Source organism: Bos grunniens, chromosome 13 (assembly GCF_055505025.1).
Source record: "Bos grunniens cultivar Pamir isolate PY7600 chromosome 13, Bosgru_T2T1.0, whole genome shotgun sequence".
Taxonomy (NCBI): domain Eukaryota; kingdom Metazoa; phylum Chordata; class Mammalia; order Artiodactyla; family Bovidae; genus Bos; species Bos grunniens.
The window spans coordinates 51,359,255-51,376,966 of record NC_141177.1 but is presented as its reverse complement, the minus strand read 5'-3'; the positions used below and the strand labels follow the sequence as shown (position 1 = coordinate 51,376,966).

The 17,712-nt window shown below is 41.5% G+C and overlaps 2 protein-coding genes across 3 annotated transcripts in view; both read left to right on the top strand.

Annotated features, from left to right (window-relative positions):
* STAM (signal transducing adaptor molecule) overlaps positions 1-8,268 on the top strand; it is a 73,739-nt gene extending 65,471 nt beyond the window's left edge. For both annotated transcript variants that reach the window (XM_086334159.1, XM_086334154.1), the window contains one exon: positions 6,419-8,268. In XM_086334159.1, coding sequence (XP_086190285.1) covers positions 6,419-6,565 — 147 coding nt within the window. In that variant the 3' untranslated portion in view covers positions 6,566-8,268. The remainder of the gene's footprint in view (positions 1-6,418) is intronic.
* Positions 8,269-12,940: 4,672 nt separating this feature from the next.
* The window catches only part of TMEM236 (transmembrane protein 236), a 48,807-nt gene continuing 44,035 nt past the window's right edge, over positions 12,941-17,712 (top strand). Inside the window, exon 1 of the mRNA XM_086334163.1 lies at positions 12,941-14,393. The gene's annotated coding sequence lies outside the window, so the exon portion shown is untranslated. The remainder of the gene's footprint in view (positions 14,394-17,712) is intronic.

Sequence of the window (17,712 nt, the reverse complement as noted above, 5' to 3'; positions counted from 1 at the left end):
ATATCTTTTCCACTGTACTCAGGTACCTAAGTGTTGAGTAAGTGATCACTTCAGTTTTACAGTAAGCACGATGAGTCTCCAGAGAGCTCCGTGTCCCTGTCAGGGGCCTGCCAGAAAGTCAGATTACACACAAGAGGTCAACTAAACAGGCTTTTGCAAAAGAACTCCTTAACTGAAGACTGAAGGAGCCAGCAAGGGTAGTGGAGGCATCCTTTACTGTCAGGACCTCTGAGTCAAGAGGGGTAAGTGTTACACAGCAACACAAGGTGAGAGCTGGACTAGAGGAGGGACAGACGGACAGAGCTATGAATGGCACAGTGGTCAGGAGAGAAGGACGAGAGGAATAAACACCCTAGTGTCTCCCACTGCCCTCTGATTTCTTGCTAGTCATCTCACTGGCCGAACCCAACTGGAATACAGAATGGTGGGAGCACAGGTGAGGAGATGGATGGAGAATAGCCAACATAGTAGAAACATATCTGGGTGTGTGTTTGTCCCTTCAGGCTGCTGTAATAATACCATAGCCAGGGGACTTTCCTGGTGATCCAGTGGTTAGGACTCCATGCTTCCACTGAAGGGTTCATGGATTCAATCCCTGTTCAGGGAACTAAGATTCCACATGCTGCATGGCAAAGCCAAAAAAAAAAAAATACTGTAGCAGAGGGGAGATGGAAATTACATAAGTAACAAATTTATTTCTCGGCTCTGGAAGCTGTAAAGTCCAAGGTCAAGATGCTAGGAGATTCAGTTTGTGAGGGCCTGCTTTTTGGTTCATAGCTGTCTTCTCATGATAACCTCTCATGGCAAAAGAAAGGAGGGAGACAGCTCCTTGGCGTCTCTCTTAGAAGATACTAATCCCATTCACAACGGGTCTTTCTCCCAATCACTTCTCAAAGGCCCTACCTCCAAACACCATCACCCTGGGGCTTAGAATTCCAACAAATTTTTCAGGGAACATAAGTATTCAATCTGTTGCCTGATTGAAGCAACCCTTGTCATTGAATGCAGTTTGATTCACCACTTGCAAAAATATTAAAACACTTTCCTCTGTCAGTTAAATTATCATACATATTTTATGAAAAGCCAAGCATGTTCTAGGTGATTTCCAATTAGTTGGTTAATTTTCCTATTGCTGAGTTTATATAAAGTACTGAATTCAAATTATCAGTAGGTGGTGCTGCTGAGATTGAATCTAGAAAAATCTATAGTAGGCATTTCTTGACGATTAGGATTTCAGACAGGTTATTTGGGAAAGAATGTTACAGAACCATCAATTTGTGATTTATTGTTTTTCATGACATCTGAAAAACATTAGTTTTTAGGATTTTGATTTACTTAATATGTGAAATATTCTGGATTTGCCCAACATAGGGGCAGCAGTGGATGTGTCTCCACAGAATCTGAAGGATAAGCATGTCATAGAACATAATTACTGATAATTTTCTGACGTGCTATACTGGGGTTTACCACTTGCCTTCTTGTTTTAATTTACTTTTTGAGATAGAAGCAATGAATCATAATGCATATCAAGATTTTTTTAATTAAAATTTTAAAGTCTTTACTGATTTTTTTGCAGTATTATTTCTGTTTTTTGGCTTTGGGGCTGTGAGGCATATATGGGAATCTTAGCTCCCTGACCAGGGATCAAACCCGTACCCCCTGCATTAGAAGGTGAAGTCCTAAGCACTGGACCACCAGGGGAGTCCCTCAAAATTTTTTAAGTGATTCAATTTTAATTTCCTGGAGAAGAGAATTAAGTGCAATTTAACAAGTGCCCCAGGTGATCCTCCTGGTAACACTGGTTTGGAAAATGCTGACGATACGCAACCTTCTTTTGGCCTAAGTTTCCTTATCCAGTTGGCCTGAGTTTCCACAAACATTCTGAGGTCACAGTCACATTTGAAAAGATAAAGAAAGCTTTGGATCTTCTCCCCAGAAAAATGCCCCCACCTAGAGTGCTGCATATAATTTCAGGTGTTTCAGAGATACTTAAAATCCATCTATATATCCTGTCTGTGAACCCCTGTGCTGTAAAATCTGTTTAAAACTTTTCAGTCTAGGCATCAAGGGTTGCCCTAAGCTTGGCCCATCCCACTGGTGGACCCTTTTGCCCCAATATTGCCATCAGAGTCGGGAGCTGTGAAGATGAGCAGATTTTAGATATTGTGTTCCTGAACACATGGAAAAGCTAAATTCACAGAACCTGTATGCTTTCCTTACAGTCCATAGGAATTCTTCAAAACACACAAGAGAGTCAATTGAGGAAATCATTTAGGCAGGCTTTCATACTTTGCAGTCATTGGCATTGTCCAGGAAAAAAAAAAAAAGGAAAAGGAGATGGTGTTGATCTGTCAAGCCACCTTTTTTCTATTCTCAAAGACAAGCATCTTATTTCGAGCATAATTTTAGGGCCATGGTGTCCCACAGGAAAAGTCCTGCCAGGCTGGTGGTGAAACACAGGGACTCGTGACAGAATTCTCCAGTTTTTTACCAAAGCATCCTTTGACATCACCAGGCCTGGATCCTGCCAGCGGAGCAGCTAAGTCACTCAAAGTTCTTTATTATTGAGACTAAGTTTGTTACTAGTCAGAATCGACTTAGCAGTCTGCTGCTGACTGTTAACATAAGTTCAAAGTGTTATCATTACAGAAGAAGGTCTATAGACTAAATACCTTAGGTCAGATCCCAAACAGATATTAAAAATAGAAATCATATCCAGGCCATTACCTCTGTGGTGGTGATTTAACCACTACTTTGTGTTTACTTTTATATTTATTTATTTTTTTCTTCTGCGACCCCAAGGACTGTAGCCCGTCAGGTTCCTCTGTCCATGGGATTTTCCAGGCAATATATTTATTATAATGATTAGCTGTTTATGTAAAATTGGTTTATCCAAGCTTAAGTATTAAAGGGTGAAATAAAACTACGTTGAGTGGCAAGACAAAGTTTTTAAAAACACATGTAAACAGTTCTAAAACATGAAACAGTTCTTTGTATACATGAAATGATCATTTATTTCCCATCATCTTGCTTTAGCAAAAATGTGAAGTGGAAAATGGAATTCAGCAGATGTTTGCATACCAGGGAGATCTAACAATGACTAAGTGGACAGAAAAAAATCTGGCATAGCGGGCCTGACTGCCATCTTGTGAGGGTCCCTTTTCCAAGGTTGGCCTTGACTGGCTTTGGGAGCTTGGATTTGGGGAGGGTTCCTACTATTCTCAGAATGGAGAAGAGTGGCACACTGGGCCCAAACTTTGCACAAATGATGTGTTTTATGCTGATCACTTGCTTCCTTCTGGGAGTCTGGAATCTGGGGACATGCCAAGTAGGACATGATCTGGGGACATGATCAGCCCCAGTAAGAGCTCCAGGCACCATGGGTAGTGAGCTTTCCTGATTGGCAACATTACACACGTGTTGTCACGCCTTGTTGCTGGGGGAATTAAACTTGTCCTGTGTGACTTTGGTTCGAGGACTCATAGAAGCTCGTACCTGGTTTCCCTTGACAGCCTCCCATGCACCTTTTTTCTTTTCTGACTTTGCTTGAAGTCCTTTTGGTGCAATAAATTACAGCCATGACTGCAGTATACTGAGCCCTGAGAGTCGTCCTAGTGGATCATCAAAACCGAGAGTGGCATTGGGGTCCCTTCAACACAGCAAGGTCCTGTCACTGCCTTTGGAAATTCACAAATGTGTAAGGAAAGAAAACACATACATTTAAAGCTATAGCACAAGGTTGAATTTAGTAAGGTGTTCAGTACTACAAGAGGAGATAAGCGCTAATATTGCAACTGGGGAGTTAGGTACAGGCCATAGTCATTTCAGTGTTGGGAACAAAATTTTTTCTTCAACTTCATTGCAGTAATAAACACAAAAAAACCCCCATATAATTAAAATTACCCTTTTATGAGTTTGGATGTGTATATACTCATGTTACCATCCCCATAGTCAAGGTGATGAACATATCCATCAGCTCCAAATTTTCTTTGTGTCCCTTTGTTTTGTTTTTGTGATACAAACACTAGACATGAGATTCACCTTAACAAATTTTTAAATGCATGGTACTTTATTATTAACTACTGGCACAATGCTTTAGAGCACATTTGTGGAACTTATCATCTTGTATAACTAGCTCTGTACCCTTGAGTGACAACTTCCCATTTCCTCCTCCATCTCCAGGTACCACTGTTATATTGTCTACTTCTCTCCGTCTGACTATATTACATGCCTCACATAAGAGGAATCACGCAGTATTTGTCTTCCTGTGACTGACTTATTTCATTCATCATGTCTTCAGTGTTGTTGCAAAGAGTAGGATTTCCTTTTTAAAGGCAGAATAATATTGCATTGTGTATACATTCCATATTCACTCATCTGCTAGTGCACATTTGGGTTGTTTCCATTTCTTGGCTGTTGTGAATAAGACTGTGGTGAGTGTGGTGTGGGGAGCCAGCGGGAGGCACTCCACCCGTGGCAAAGGTCATGAGGAAGGAGGCTCAACATATGCAAAGGCGGGATCGAGCCTCAGGAGTCCCCCTGGAAATTCTCGAGCATCTACCCCCATAACCAGAGCCTGCCTATTTTACTACTTTGTGCTCTCACCTACACCTCTGACTTTACGGGGGGCTGTCCCCCACCACCTCTTTCAGAGAAGGAGTTAACTTAGAGCTCCAGTTAATAATAATTCCTGGGCGTGACAGGAGTGTTCCAAACTTACAAACTCCTCTGAAGGTTCTCTAGCCTGCCTGACAGGCTTGTCCGGCCACATGTGATTGCTCACAGCCTCCCAACTGTGAGAGGCACAAGATGCTTTAAACCTTGTAAAAACAGGTTCTTTAGAAAAGTTAGAAAACCATTAGTATAAGTATGGTGGGCTGATTAGAAATTGTATTAGTGAAGGGTTTTTCATTTGTTGAGCCAATGTTTACTGCTAAGTCTCCACATCCCCTGCCCTTATACACATTAATGAATATATAGAAGAAATAAGTATTAACCTTTGATATAAATCACGTTAGACCTTAGGCCGAGTAAATTCTTTCCTCAACTAAAACCCACTACAACCTCACCCTATGGGAATGTAACTTTATTTGGGTGGTGTCTGTTTTAAGAATAATCACCCTTGGAGAAATAAGTGTTCTTGTTGACTGACCGCTGTCATAAGGAGAGGGTCATAAATTGTCAGCAGGCCCCCTGGCCAGAAGATGATGTCACACCCCTAAGACCTCTGTATACATTTGTATGAAGCACCTGACTTTAATAAAAGTCAGGACTGCTGACCCCGAGTGACTTTTGTATAACATCTCAGTGTATAAAAACAGACTCTGGAAAATAAAGAATTGGGATCAGTTTCTTGAAAGACTGGTCTCCCCATGTCTCTCTCTCTCTCTCAAACTGGCTCAGTCTCCATCTGGAGCGTGGAGCTGGCTGTGCTTACTAACTTTGCCTGGGCTTCTAAGATCTGACCGGGGAGGCCTCAGTGTCTCCTCTCCTTTGGGAGAACAGAAGGACGCCTGTGTCCTACGTAAGTGGTGCAAGCTTCTTGTCTTGAAGTTTTATTGGTCTCCCGCGTAAACCAAGCTACTCAGCCTCTTTTCTCCACTGAATTTTCCTGCTGAGCTATCCTCATTCTATTACTCTTTATATCTCTAATTAATATTTAAATAAGTCGCCGACGCTGTCCCCGCTTCGAATACCCTGGATCAGCCGGGGCTGGATCCTCTTCAAGATCCTGATTTCAATTCAGTCCCAGAAGTCATAGTCATGTGGTAGATTTACTTTTAATATTTTGAGGATGCTCCATACTATTTTCCATAGCAGCTAAACCATTTTACATTCCCACCAACAGTGTACAACAAATATTCCAGGTTCTCCATATCCATCCTCACCAACTATATATTTTTTCCCTTTATAATAGCTGTCTTGATAAATGTTGTCTTCTTCCAGATTTTAAAGAGAAAAATTTGTTTTTCCACTGTTGAATATGATGTTAGCTGTGGGTTTTTCATATAGGGCCTTTGTGTTTTGAGGTAAGTTCTTCTACACTTAATGTTGTTTTTTTTTTGAAGTCTGATGAAAAAGTGTTGAATGTTGTCAGATACTTTTTTTCTGCATGTATTGAAATAATCATCTGATTTTTGTCCTTCATTCTCTTAACGTGATGTCAGATTGACTTGCGTGTGTTGAACTACCCTTACATTCCAGGGATAAGTCCTACCTGGTCATTATGAACCTTTTAATGTGCTATTGAATTAAGTTTGCTAATATTTTGTTAAGAATTTTTTATATTCATGTTAATCAGGACTATTAGCTTATATAGTTTTTGTGCTTTTTTTCTTGTTTTTTGTCTGGCTCTACTATCAAGGTGGTGCTGGCCTAATAAAAGGAGTTTAGAAATGTTCTCTTTTCTATTTTCTAGGACAGTTTGAAGGATTGGTATTCAGTTCAGTTCAGTCACTCAGTCCTGTCCGACTCTTTGCAACCCCATGAATCGCAGCACACCAGGCCTCCCTGTCCATCACCAACTCCCGGAGTTCACTCAAACTCATGTCCATTGAGTCAATGATGCCATCCAGCCGTCTCGTCCTCTGTCGTCCCCTTCTCCTCCTGCCCCCAATCCCTCCCAGCAACAGAGTCTTTTCCAATGAGTCAGCTCTTCACATGAGGTGGCCAAAGTACTGGAGTTTCAGCTTTAGCATCATTCCTTCCAAAGAAATCCCAGGACTGATATCCTTCAGAATGGACTTGTTGGATCTCCTTGCAGTCCAAGGGACTCTCAAGAGTCTTCTCCAACACCACAGTTGAAAAGCATCAATTCTTCGGCGCTCAGCTTTCTTCACAGTCCAACTCTCACATCCATACATGACCACAGGAAAAACCATAGCCTTGACTAGACGGACCTTTGTTGGCAAAGTAATGTCTCTGCTTTTGAATATGCTATCTAGGTTGGTCATAACTTTCCTTCCAAGGAGTAAGCGTCTTTTAATTTCATGGCTGCACTTACCATCTGCAGTCATTTTGAAGCCCCCAAAATAAAGTCTGACACTGTTTCCACTGTTTCCCCATCTATTTCCCCTGACGTGATGGGACCAGATGCCATGATCTTCATTTTCTGAATGTTGAGTTTTAAGCCAACTTTTTCACTCTCCTCTTTCACCTTCTTCAAGAGGCTCTTTAATTCCTCTTCACTTTCTGCCATAAGGGTGGTGTCATCTGCATATCTGAGGTTATTGATATTTCTCCCGGCAATCCTGATTCCAGCTTGTGCTTCTTCCAGCCCAGCGTTTCTCATGATGTACTCTGCATAAAAGTTAAATAAGCAGACAATATACAGACTTGACATACTCCTTTTCCTATTTGGAACCAGTCTGTTGTTCCATGTCCAGTTCTAACTGTTGCTTCCTGACCTGCATACAGATTTCTCAAGAAGCAGATCAGGTGGTCTGGTATTCCCATCTCTTTCAGTATTTTCCACAGTTTATTGTGATCCACACAGTCAAAGGCTTTGGCATATTTTTCTTAAATATTTGATGATTAATTTACCTATGAAACCTTCTGGTCCTGGTCTTTGTTGGGAGGTTCTTGATTATTGATTCAGTCTCATTATTTGTTATTGATCTGTTCAGTCTTTCTACTTCTTGACTTAGTCTTAGTGGTTTCTTCAAATGTGTCTTCTAAGTTATGCAACTTGTTAATAAGTAATTGTTCATAATAGTCCCTTGTGATTTTTTAAAATTTCTGTGGCATAAGTTGTAACATCTCCTCTTTCATTTCTGATTTTTAGTCTTTCTCTTCTTTACAGTAAGTTCAGGTAATGGTTTATTGATTATGTTTATCTTTTAAAAAATAGCTCTTAGTTTTCTCTGTTTTTTGTATTGTTGTCTATTCTTTATTTCATCAATTTCTGCTCTAGTCCTTATTATCTGCTTCTTTATGCTAATTTTTAGCTTAGTTTGTTCTTTTTCTGTTTATTGAGGTTTAAAGGTAGGTTGTATGAGATCTTTTTTAATGTGTTTATCACTAAAAACTTCTTTCTCAGTACTGCTTTTGCTATATCCCCTAAGCTTTGGTATATTTTATTATTTTCATTTGTCACAAAATATTTTAAAATTTCCCTTTGACTTCTCCTTTGACTCAGTGGTTGGTCAAGAATGGATTAATTTCCATGTATTTGTGTGTTTTATTAATTTCTTTTTGTTATTGATTTCTAGTTTTATTTCATTGAAAAGTGCAATAAAATAAAGTAAAAAAGATTTTAGCCTTCTTAAATTTGTAGAGACTTGTTTTGTGACTTATCGTGTGGTCTGTCCCAGAAAATGTTCCATGTATGCTTATAAAGAGTATATATTCCACTGCTCTTGGTTTGAAATAGTCTGTATATGCTGTTAAGTCATGGAGAAGGCAATGGCAACCCACTCCAGTACTCTTGCCTGGAAAATCCCATGGACAGAGGAGCCTGGTAGGCTACAGTCCATGGGGTCGCTAAGAGTCTGACATGACTGAGCGACTTCACTTTCACTTTTCACTATCATGCATTGGAGAAGGAAATGGCAACCCACTCCAGTGTTCTTGCCTGGAGAATCCCAGGGACGGGGGAGCCTGGTGGGCTGCCATCTATGGGGTAGCACAGGGTCGGACACGACTGAAGCAACTTAACAGCAACAGCAAAGTTGGTTTATAGTGTTGTGCAAGTCTAGTGTTCCATTATTGATTTTCCATCTGAAAGATACATCCATTGTTGAACATGAAGTATGATAATCTCCTATTATTATTGGAAAAAAAAAAAAACTTGAGGAACTACTTTTAGTATCTCACTGGGCAGGTCTCATGGTGATGAACTCCTTCATATTTTGTTTTTTGAGGAAAGTTTCAATCTTCATTTCTGAAAGAGAATTTTGTTGGGTAAAGTATTCTTGTTTGGTTCGTTTTGTTTTTGTGTTTTCTTTCCCAACACATTGAATATACCATCTACTCTCTTTTGGTCAGCAAGGTTTCAGCTGAGAAATTCACTGATTGACTTGAGTAGGTTTCATTATATGTGAGAACTTAATCTTTCTTTTTCTGTTTTTAAATTTGTCTCTATCTTCAACTTTAGACTGTTTTATTATAATGTATCTTGGAGAAAATTTTTTGAATTGAAATTTGGGGATTGCCTGTTAGCTTCATGAACTTGGGTATCCAGATCTCTATCCAGATTTGAAAAGTTCTCAGTCATTATTTCTTTTAATAAGCTTTTTGTCATTTCTCCCTCTTTTCTTCTTTGCCTCCAGTAATGTATAGATTGCTTCTGTATCCCACAGTTTTTGGAGGCTTTGTTCACTTTTTTTAATTCATTTTTCTTTGACTACTCTGACTGAAGGATTTCACTGTGAAACAGTTCATAGATCTCCCTTTCTTTAGGGTCAGTCATTGGAGTTAATAATATTTCCTTGATTATTAATGACCCTGTGGCTTTGTATTGGTTTCTGTACATTTGAAGAAGTAGACACCTCTTCTAGTTTTTATAGGGTGGCTTCAGCAAGGAAAGCCCATTACCAGTGAGATATTATGGGTGAGCCCTACAGGGTGGTGTCTGTGATTGACCTTTCTGATGAAGTTCTTGGGCTGGCAATTCCAGTGCCTAAGTCCATGGGATCAAGCCTGGATCCTGGTTCTATGGAACCAGTTAAGTGCTATGGACCTGGGGTGAGCCCAGTGTCTGGGTCTGCAAGTCCTAGCCTGGTTCTGGGCTGAGCATCTGGCTTCATGGAGCTAACATGGTGCTGGGGTGGGTTGGGAGCCTGGGTCTATGATAGCTGACATAGTATTGGGCCTGGCTGGGAGCCTGGATTAATAGGAGCCTGCCTGGAGCCTGGGTTCACAGAGGCCAGTTTGGTGCCTAGAGTTGCAGATTCCAATCCAGTGCTGGGATGGGTGGGATCTTGGGTTTACAAGAGCCCATCAGAAACCTTGCACCACAAGAGCCACCTAGGGATGGTGGTGCTGAGGGACCATGCTGGGGTCTGTGGTGGAGCTGGGTGCTCACCTCCCTTCCCTCCCACAGGGATGATGTTTGTTTCCCTGATGGGCTGCCTGGGTTTAGAGGAGGATCATAGACATAATGTGACGTTACCTTTCCCACCATCTTCAATGCCTCTTTTCTCGTTTCTGTGCTCTGCCCAGGTGCTGTCATCCCTCACCTGGAATGCTTAGGTCTTCTGAAGGTATTTTTATAAATTCATGTGGATAGTTGTTCCAGTGGATGTTTCTGGGAAAGGATGGGCACTGGGAATTCTAATACTGCCATCTTGCTGATGTTATTCCATCCCATTTTATTCCTGTCTTTTCCTGATTTTATTTAGTTGTTTATCTGTATTCTTTTGTAGCCACTGAGTTTTTTTAAGATGACTAGTTTAAAGTCTTTGTCAGTTTGTGGAACTCCATTTCTTCAGGGTCAATTACTAGAAATTTATGATTTTCCTAGGTGACTCAGTGGTAAAGAATGTGCCTGCCAATGCAGGAGACAATGTGGGTTCGATTCCTGGGTTGGGGAGATCCTCTAGAAGAGAAATGGAAATCCACTCCACTTTTATTACCTGGAGAATCCCGTGGACAGCCTGGCGGGCTACAGTCCATGGAGTCGCAAAGAGTGGGACATGGCTTAGTGATTGAGCATGCATGCACTAGAAGTTTTATGTTTCCCTCGGTGGTGTCATGTTTCCCTGATTCTGTGTGGTCTTTGTATCCTTGTACTGGTGTCTGTGCATTTCAAGAGAGTTTCAACAGGGAAAGGACTTCATCACTCTCAGTGAGCCAATCCTGGGATCATCCACAGGCAGGGTCTTTCAATTCCAGGGTCCTTGGGTTATGTAATTCAACAGTGGCTGTGGGGTTTGTGGTTGGACAGGATTGGCTAGTGGGATTTATAGCTGGTTGGGGCTGGCTGGTGGAGGTCGTGGTCAGGGTTGTTGGTGGGCTGTGGGAGATCTGTATGCACTAGCCATCCCTTCTTACTTTGTAACAATCCTAGGTGGTCTAGCTGTGCCAGTGTCTTCAGTTTTCTGCATGAGGTGAGACAGAAGTGGGCCTCTTGAGCAGTACCTTGAAATGCTGGGAAAGTTGAATCTGTACCTTGGTCTCCTTTTCTCTACTAGAGAAATCATGGGCCCAGGGGCTCCTCCGTGCTGATGTGCTGGCTTGGGGTGGTGGGGGGTGGGGGTGGGGACGGGGGGTGAGGGCACTGTAAACAAAGTAAAGCTGTTCTTGTCCTTTTAAATGTGATTTTCTGATTTTAGTTTTCACACTCTATCAGGGTGCTGTAGTCTTCTCCCTGGGTTCTGGAATTCTCACAAAGGCATTCTTGTCTGTGGATGGTTACTAAATTGGCATTTCTGTTGGGAGACTAGGGCTGGAGACTTCCCATTCCACCATCTTGCTGATGTCACACCTTGGAGCAAAACTTAAAAGTCTATTCTATTAAGACCTTTGGAAGAGGAACTTCCTTGGTGGTCCAGTAGTTAAGATAACAGATCACAATGCAGGGGATCCAGGTTTGACCCCTGGTCAGGGAACTAGATCCCACACGTTGCAACTAAAGATCTCATGTGCTGCAACTAAAACCCAGTGCCACCAAATGAATAAAAATAAATATTAAAGAAAAAAAAAAAACAACTTTGAAACAGTATTCTATTTCTCTAGCTAGAGTAGGTTCTTCATCTCAAGAAAGTGCCTGTTTTTATTCAGGAAACTTCACCTGAACTTCTAGGTTGACCATGTACCTCTCCTCTCTGCCCCCATGATGACTTGGACACACATTTCTCATTGCACTTGTACTGAAATGACCCATGGCTCCATCTGTCTCTTCAACCAGATCATAACCTGTAAGGGCAGAGAGCTTGTCATCTTGGTACTTCTGCATCAGTGTCGTAGTTTGCAAAGAGAGTCCACTCTGTTTATTTGTAAATTCATTGTGTCATTTACTCATTCAACAAATAATTACTAAGCTCTTACTATGTGCTAAACACTAGCCTAGTATGAGTATATAGCAGATCAAAATTGGTAAAAATTCCTGTCCTAAATAAACTTGCATGCATGCATGCTCAGTTGCTCAGTCATGTCTGACTCTTTTGCAACCCCATGGACTGTACCCCACCAGACTCTTCTGTCCACAGGATTTTCCAGGCAAGAATACTGGAATGGGTTATCATTTCCTCCTCTAGGGGATCTTCCTGACCCAGGGATTGAGCCTTAATCTCCTGCATTGGCAGGCAGATTCTTTACTACTGTGCCACCTGGGAAGCCCCTAAAGAAACATCCCTGGTGGTTCAGCAGTAAAGAATCCACCTGGAATGCGGGAGACCTGGGTTTGATCCCTGAGTTGGGAAGATCCCCTGGAGGAGGGCATGGCAACCTGCTCCTGTATTCTTGCTTGGAGAATCCCCGTGGACAGAGGAGACTAGCGGGCTACAGTCCATAGGGTCATAAAGAGTCGGATACAACTGAGCGACTTAGCACAACAGAACAATTGGAAGGGCAGGCAATTAATGCAGTGAATTAGTCAAGTAAACATTATGCTATTAGTAAGTAAAAAGAAAAATAAAGTAGGGAGATGAACAGGAAATTTAGAGGGGAGACTATTAGAATTTTGGACAAGCAGTCTCATGGACAAAGTGTCATTTATGTAAAGACCTAAAGAGAGTGAGGTAGTTGACTTTTGGGGCATCTTCAGGTGAGAGCAGGAAGGGGGCAGGCTGAGTAAGCCTTGATGCCTAATGTGTTTGAAGAAGATTGAGGAGGAGGATGAGAAAGAAATAGGAAATTAAGTCAGAGAGAAATATGCTGGGTGGTAGCCACCTTGAAAATTCTGGTAAAGCTGTGGACTTTTACTCTATAATTAGATGGGAAGCCAATGATGGCCTTTTTTTGTTTTGTTTTGACCATGACACATGACACAGGTCATGCAGGATCTTAGTTCCCCAAACAGGAATTGAAACCCGTGCCCCCTGCAGTGGAAGTGCAGAGACCTAACCACTGGACCCCAGGGAAGTCCCAGGGAAGGTTTCTGACAGAGAAGAGATCAGCTGATTTCTTTCATTAAATGCTTATCAAACTAAATGGACCACATGTATATAGTTCAAGAAGACATATTAGTTATGTACCTCTATAGTCTAAGTGGTAATTTAGGTCAGAAGATTCCAAACGCACAATATCTTTAAAAATACCCACTTAAGGGACGTCCCTGGCGGTCCAGTGGTTAAGACTCTGTGTTTCCAATGCAGGGGGTGCCGGTTTGATCCCTGGTCTGGGAACTAAGATCCCACAGGCCACACGGTGCAGCCAAAAATTTAAAAAAAAAAAAAAAAAAAAACACTTAAAACAAACCTGCGCCATGCAGTGGAGTTAGGGTCCATGGGGTCGCTAGGAGTTGGACACGACTGAGAGACTTCACTTTCACTTTTCACTTTCATGAGTTGGAGAAGGACATGGCAACCCGATCCAGTGTTCTTGCCTGGAGAATCCCAGGGACGGGGGAGCCTGGTGGGCTGCCATCTCTGGGGTTGCACAGAGTCAGACACGACTGAAGCGACTTAGCAGCAGCAGCAACAGCAGCCCCATTAAGGCAAACTGCTTGGAGATTTTGATCTAACTATTAATACATTGAACAAAATAACTGGACAATTATAATTTCTTCACTTTCTGAAGATATGAGTGTGTCATCGTTTTCAAGTTTTTGTTTTTTTTTTTTTTTAAGTAAGGAACAGTTGGGAAGCTCAAACTTATATCCTTAACCAACAAGAATTTAGGTTAAATTATTCTTGTGAATTTGGGGATGTACTGTAATGAATTAGGGCTGCATCTTCAGTTAAATGGATTTTATTTCTTTGCTTAAATTTGTCATTTTGGAATGCTGAAAGGCTAACTAGATTATTGCAGTCCCTTAAAAAGTAAAATCTGAGAATTATTGTTAAGAATGAAGTGACTTTCTGGTTTTTTTTTTAATGTTCTAATTCTTAACTCCCATTTATATATCACTATGCACGTTTGTGTGATGATTATATAGTGGAGTGGGAAAGTGAAAGTGAAATTCACTCAGTTGTGTCCAACTCTTTGCGACCCCGTTGACTATACAGTCAATGGACTTCTCCAGACCAGAATACTGGAATGGGTAGCCTTTCCCTCCTCCAGGGGATCTTCCCAATCCAGGGGTCGAACCTTGGTCTCCTGCATTGCAGGTGGATTCTTTACCAGCTGAGCCACAAGGGAAGCCCAGTGGAGTGGGAAGGTTGTTTGTTTGTTTGTTGGTATGTTTGTTTTTGCAGTGCCACGTAGCATGTGAGATCTTAGTTTCCTGACCAGGGATCGAACCCAAGCCCCCTACCTTGGAAGCATGGAGTCTTAAAGCGCTGGACTACCAGGTAAGTCCTAGAGTGGGAAGTTTTCTTTCTTCATTTCTTTCCTGCTTTTTTTGAGATCTGGTACCATTATTTTTAAAAAGTAAGGATATTATATACATTTTGTTACTTTGAAGAACAGAGTCACTAGATACCAGATAGATATTCAAAGGGTTACAAGAGTGGATATGCTGTGGTCTTTACTCTTACAAAGTTACTTGTTTATAAATAGCCAGAGAGCTGAAATTAATCCTTTCCCTATAATATGAATTCAGTATAGTCTGGACTATGACAGCATAACATTAGTAAAAAGGAGTTTATATCACATGGGGCACAATCTTAGTGAGTTTACTTCAAGTTATTTATTTGGTGACCTCTTCTTGTTAGGATCAGTAATGTATTTTGGAAATACTCTTAGGAAATGATAAATAATCAGTAAATTGGGCGGGGACACGCTTTTGCCTTTTGTCTGGGCTCCTCGCAGATCCTGCTTGATCCCGGAGCAGTTTCACTGCCACCAGAGCCTGCCTTGCTGCATATCAACACCACACGATCACAGGAAACCAGCCATGGACATGCCAGAACATTCCTGGCAGTTTGTACATTTTGTTTCACGGAAAAAAACCCTGAAAACAATGAGAAAACCTTGAGATTACAAATGATCTTGCTAACAATTTAAGAAACTTTCAATTTTTGACTTCCTGCCTGCAGGAAGGAAATGACAGTTGGAAGTGTGGAGAACAGGTGTCACCCTGGACAGCATGATATCTTCTGCTTACTAAAATAAAAACCCCTGCATCAACACTCCTACATGGAAGTGAGTTCTAACCACAAGACTCAGTCTTTCCACCACAGACCCTGCTTCAGAAAACCAAATCTGTTTCCTACCAGGAAGTTGTTAAACACAGCATTCAAGAGCAGACTCAGGGGCAGAATTCCTCGAATCAATCTGGGATAAATCCAAGTTAAGAATTCAGGTGGTTTGAAAATGTCCCCCTCCGTGTCCTTCCAGTGACTGGCAGTACAGTTGCATGGTGGACTCGTCAGGGGACTTAGAAGGGACAGAATTAGGACTGACAGAAACTGGTCCCAGCTGAAGGGGGGGTAGGGATCCCAAACCCTCTCTTATATCCCTTTGCATTTGTCAGGGGTGTGGCATTGTTTTTTACCCATAGCTTCAAGCTGGCATTGAAGCTTTCTATTTTTCCTTTGGCAAACTAGCTAGTTACTCTATCCCACATGAAGGAGATTTCCATGCCTCTCAATCTGTTACAGAAAATTTAGACAAATGATACTTCAGAGGGGCTGAGGACCCTGAAATGATTGAAGACTGTTCCTTGGCCCAGATGATTACCAGACAGTCCTCTCCAACCACCTTCATTAACAATGCAAGTCCATCATGGGATATGCATTCTTGAGGGCACGTGTGTTGGAAAATGTTAGGAAAGACATTTTAACATTGGGATGTAGAAAGTCTTTGTGAATGCTTGCAAGGGGCATAGTTTTCTTTTTCCAAACATGCGTTGTGGGATTAAGAAGCTCTGTAATCCCCAGGGTCTTTGACTTTGAAGCCATGGCTAATGAGGAAGGAGACATGGCCGCTGTCATTGGGGCCACTCAAGGACACTGAACCTCATGGGCTGAGTGAACAGATTGTATGGGAGCTCGTAGTATATGATTTCTCCCCCTGCAGAGTCGGTTTAGAAACAGCATTCCCCTGAAATAAAAACAAGGTAGCCATTTTCACAGTCCAGCGCATTCTCCCTGCTGCCCGCCACTTCTCTTACCTGTCGTCTGTTCCTTCCTTCCTTCCCCAAATGTACACTAAGGGCCGATTATGTACTGAGTGTTGTGCCAAGAAATGATGGTACAAAGACAAGAGCGCATGCTGTCTGCCTTCAGGGAACTTTCAGTTTCACAGGAACCCAATGTGCAGACATCTTAGGGAGACAAGAGTTTCAAAAGGTGTTTTATATGTAGCTTTAATCTGTTGTTGGTTTTTTTTTTTTGGCTGAGTTACGCAGCATCCAGGATCTTAGTTCCCTGACCAGGAATAGAACCCGGGCCCCCTGCAGTGGACATGCAGAGTCCTAACCACTGGACGGCCAAGGAAATCCCCTCAAAAAGTGTTTTACACTCAAGAGGAATTACTCACTTCTACTTGAAGAAGGAGAGTAAAAGATTTCTGAGAAATGGAAATCCTTAATCTGGGGCTGAGGGGTGAAGATGGCACTTATTCACACTCTCCTGTGAGATCAGGAGAAAATATCTGAATTCAACCCCAACTGCCAGCCAGAAAACAATCCTTCACAGCTTCCCTCCACTGCCCCATCTCCTGCTTGCCTCTTAGCTATGTCCCTGCTTAGTTCAGCCACTGCGGGGGTAGGCAAAAGTAAAATTTGTTCATTCTGCCTCTGCTTGGAAGTAGGGGGGAAAATTGTGTAGGGAACATTTTAAAAGAGCGCAAAATTTTTAATAAGTTTAAATTTCTTTGTTCAGTTGAGTATTTACTAAAGTTGATTTCTAATTTTTATGCATGGAAATATTCCAACTATGCAAATATTAAAAAATGCAAAAACCCTCTCTGCCCCACCTCACCCATTCCCCAGGGATAATGCTGTTGTTTGATTGCTATCTTCCTGGATTTTAAATTTACATTTAAATCTACAACTACAATATTTCAAAAACAAAAATCCATTGTTTGTCTCTGCCACTCCTCTCCCCAACTCACTGCATCATGAAAATTCTTAGAACTATTTTTAAAATAAGATACACTATAAAGAGAAGATTGCTGTAACAATATAGAGATATTATCATGTGTCAATTTATAAATGAATACAGGCCAAAATTCACCTTCTCTAGTCAACTTGACTTCAGTTTTTTTCAATCCTGTCCTCTGAATCATCCAGTAATTTTACATATTGTTTCTGTATATTTGGCCCCTGATCATAAACACCTTTTTTTTTCCCCTTATACTTAAGCCCTTTGGTTGCAAAGAACAAAGGCCCCATTTTGTGAGAATATAGGTGAGCTGGGGAGTCAAGTAACTAGGGGGCTGGTCTTCCTTGGTGTGCTTGCATAACCCCATAGATCTGTCCTGACTGTTACTGTCTGGATTGGCCTCCCTGCTCTGCTCACTCTTCTCTTCCCTCACCATTTGGCTTCCATATGTTCATTCATTCAACAAATTACAGAATTCAACCACAAGCCAGAGATGGTTCTGGCACATACAGTTTGAGTTGCTCTGATTCTGACTCAAAAATCATGGCCTCCTTTAACTCCACTTGTCAATTTCTCCACGTGTGTTTTAATTCATATTCCTAAGGGTGAGAAAGTGATTGGC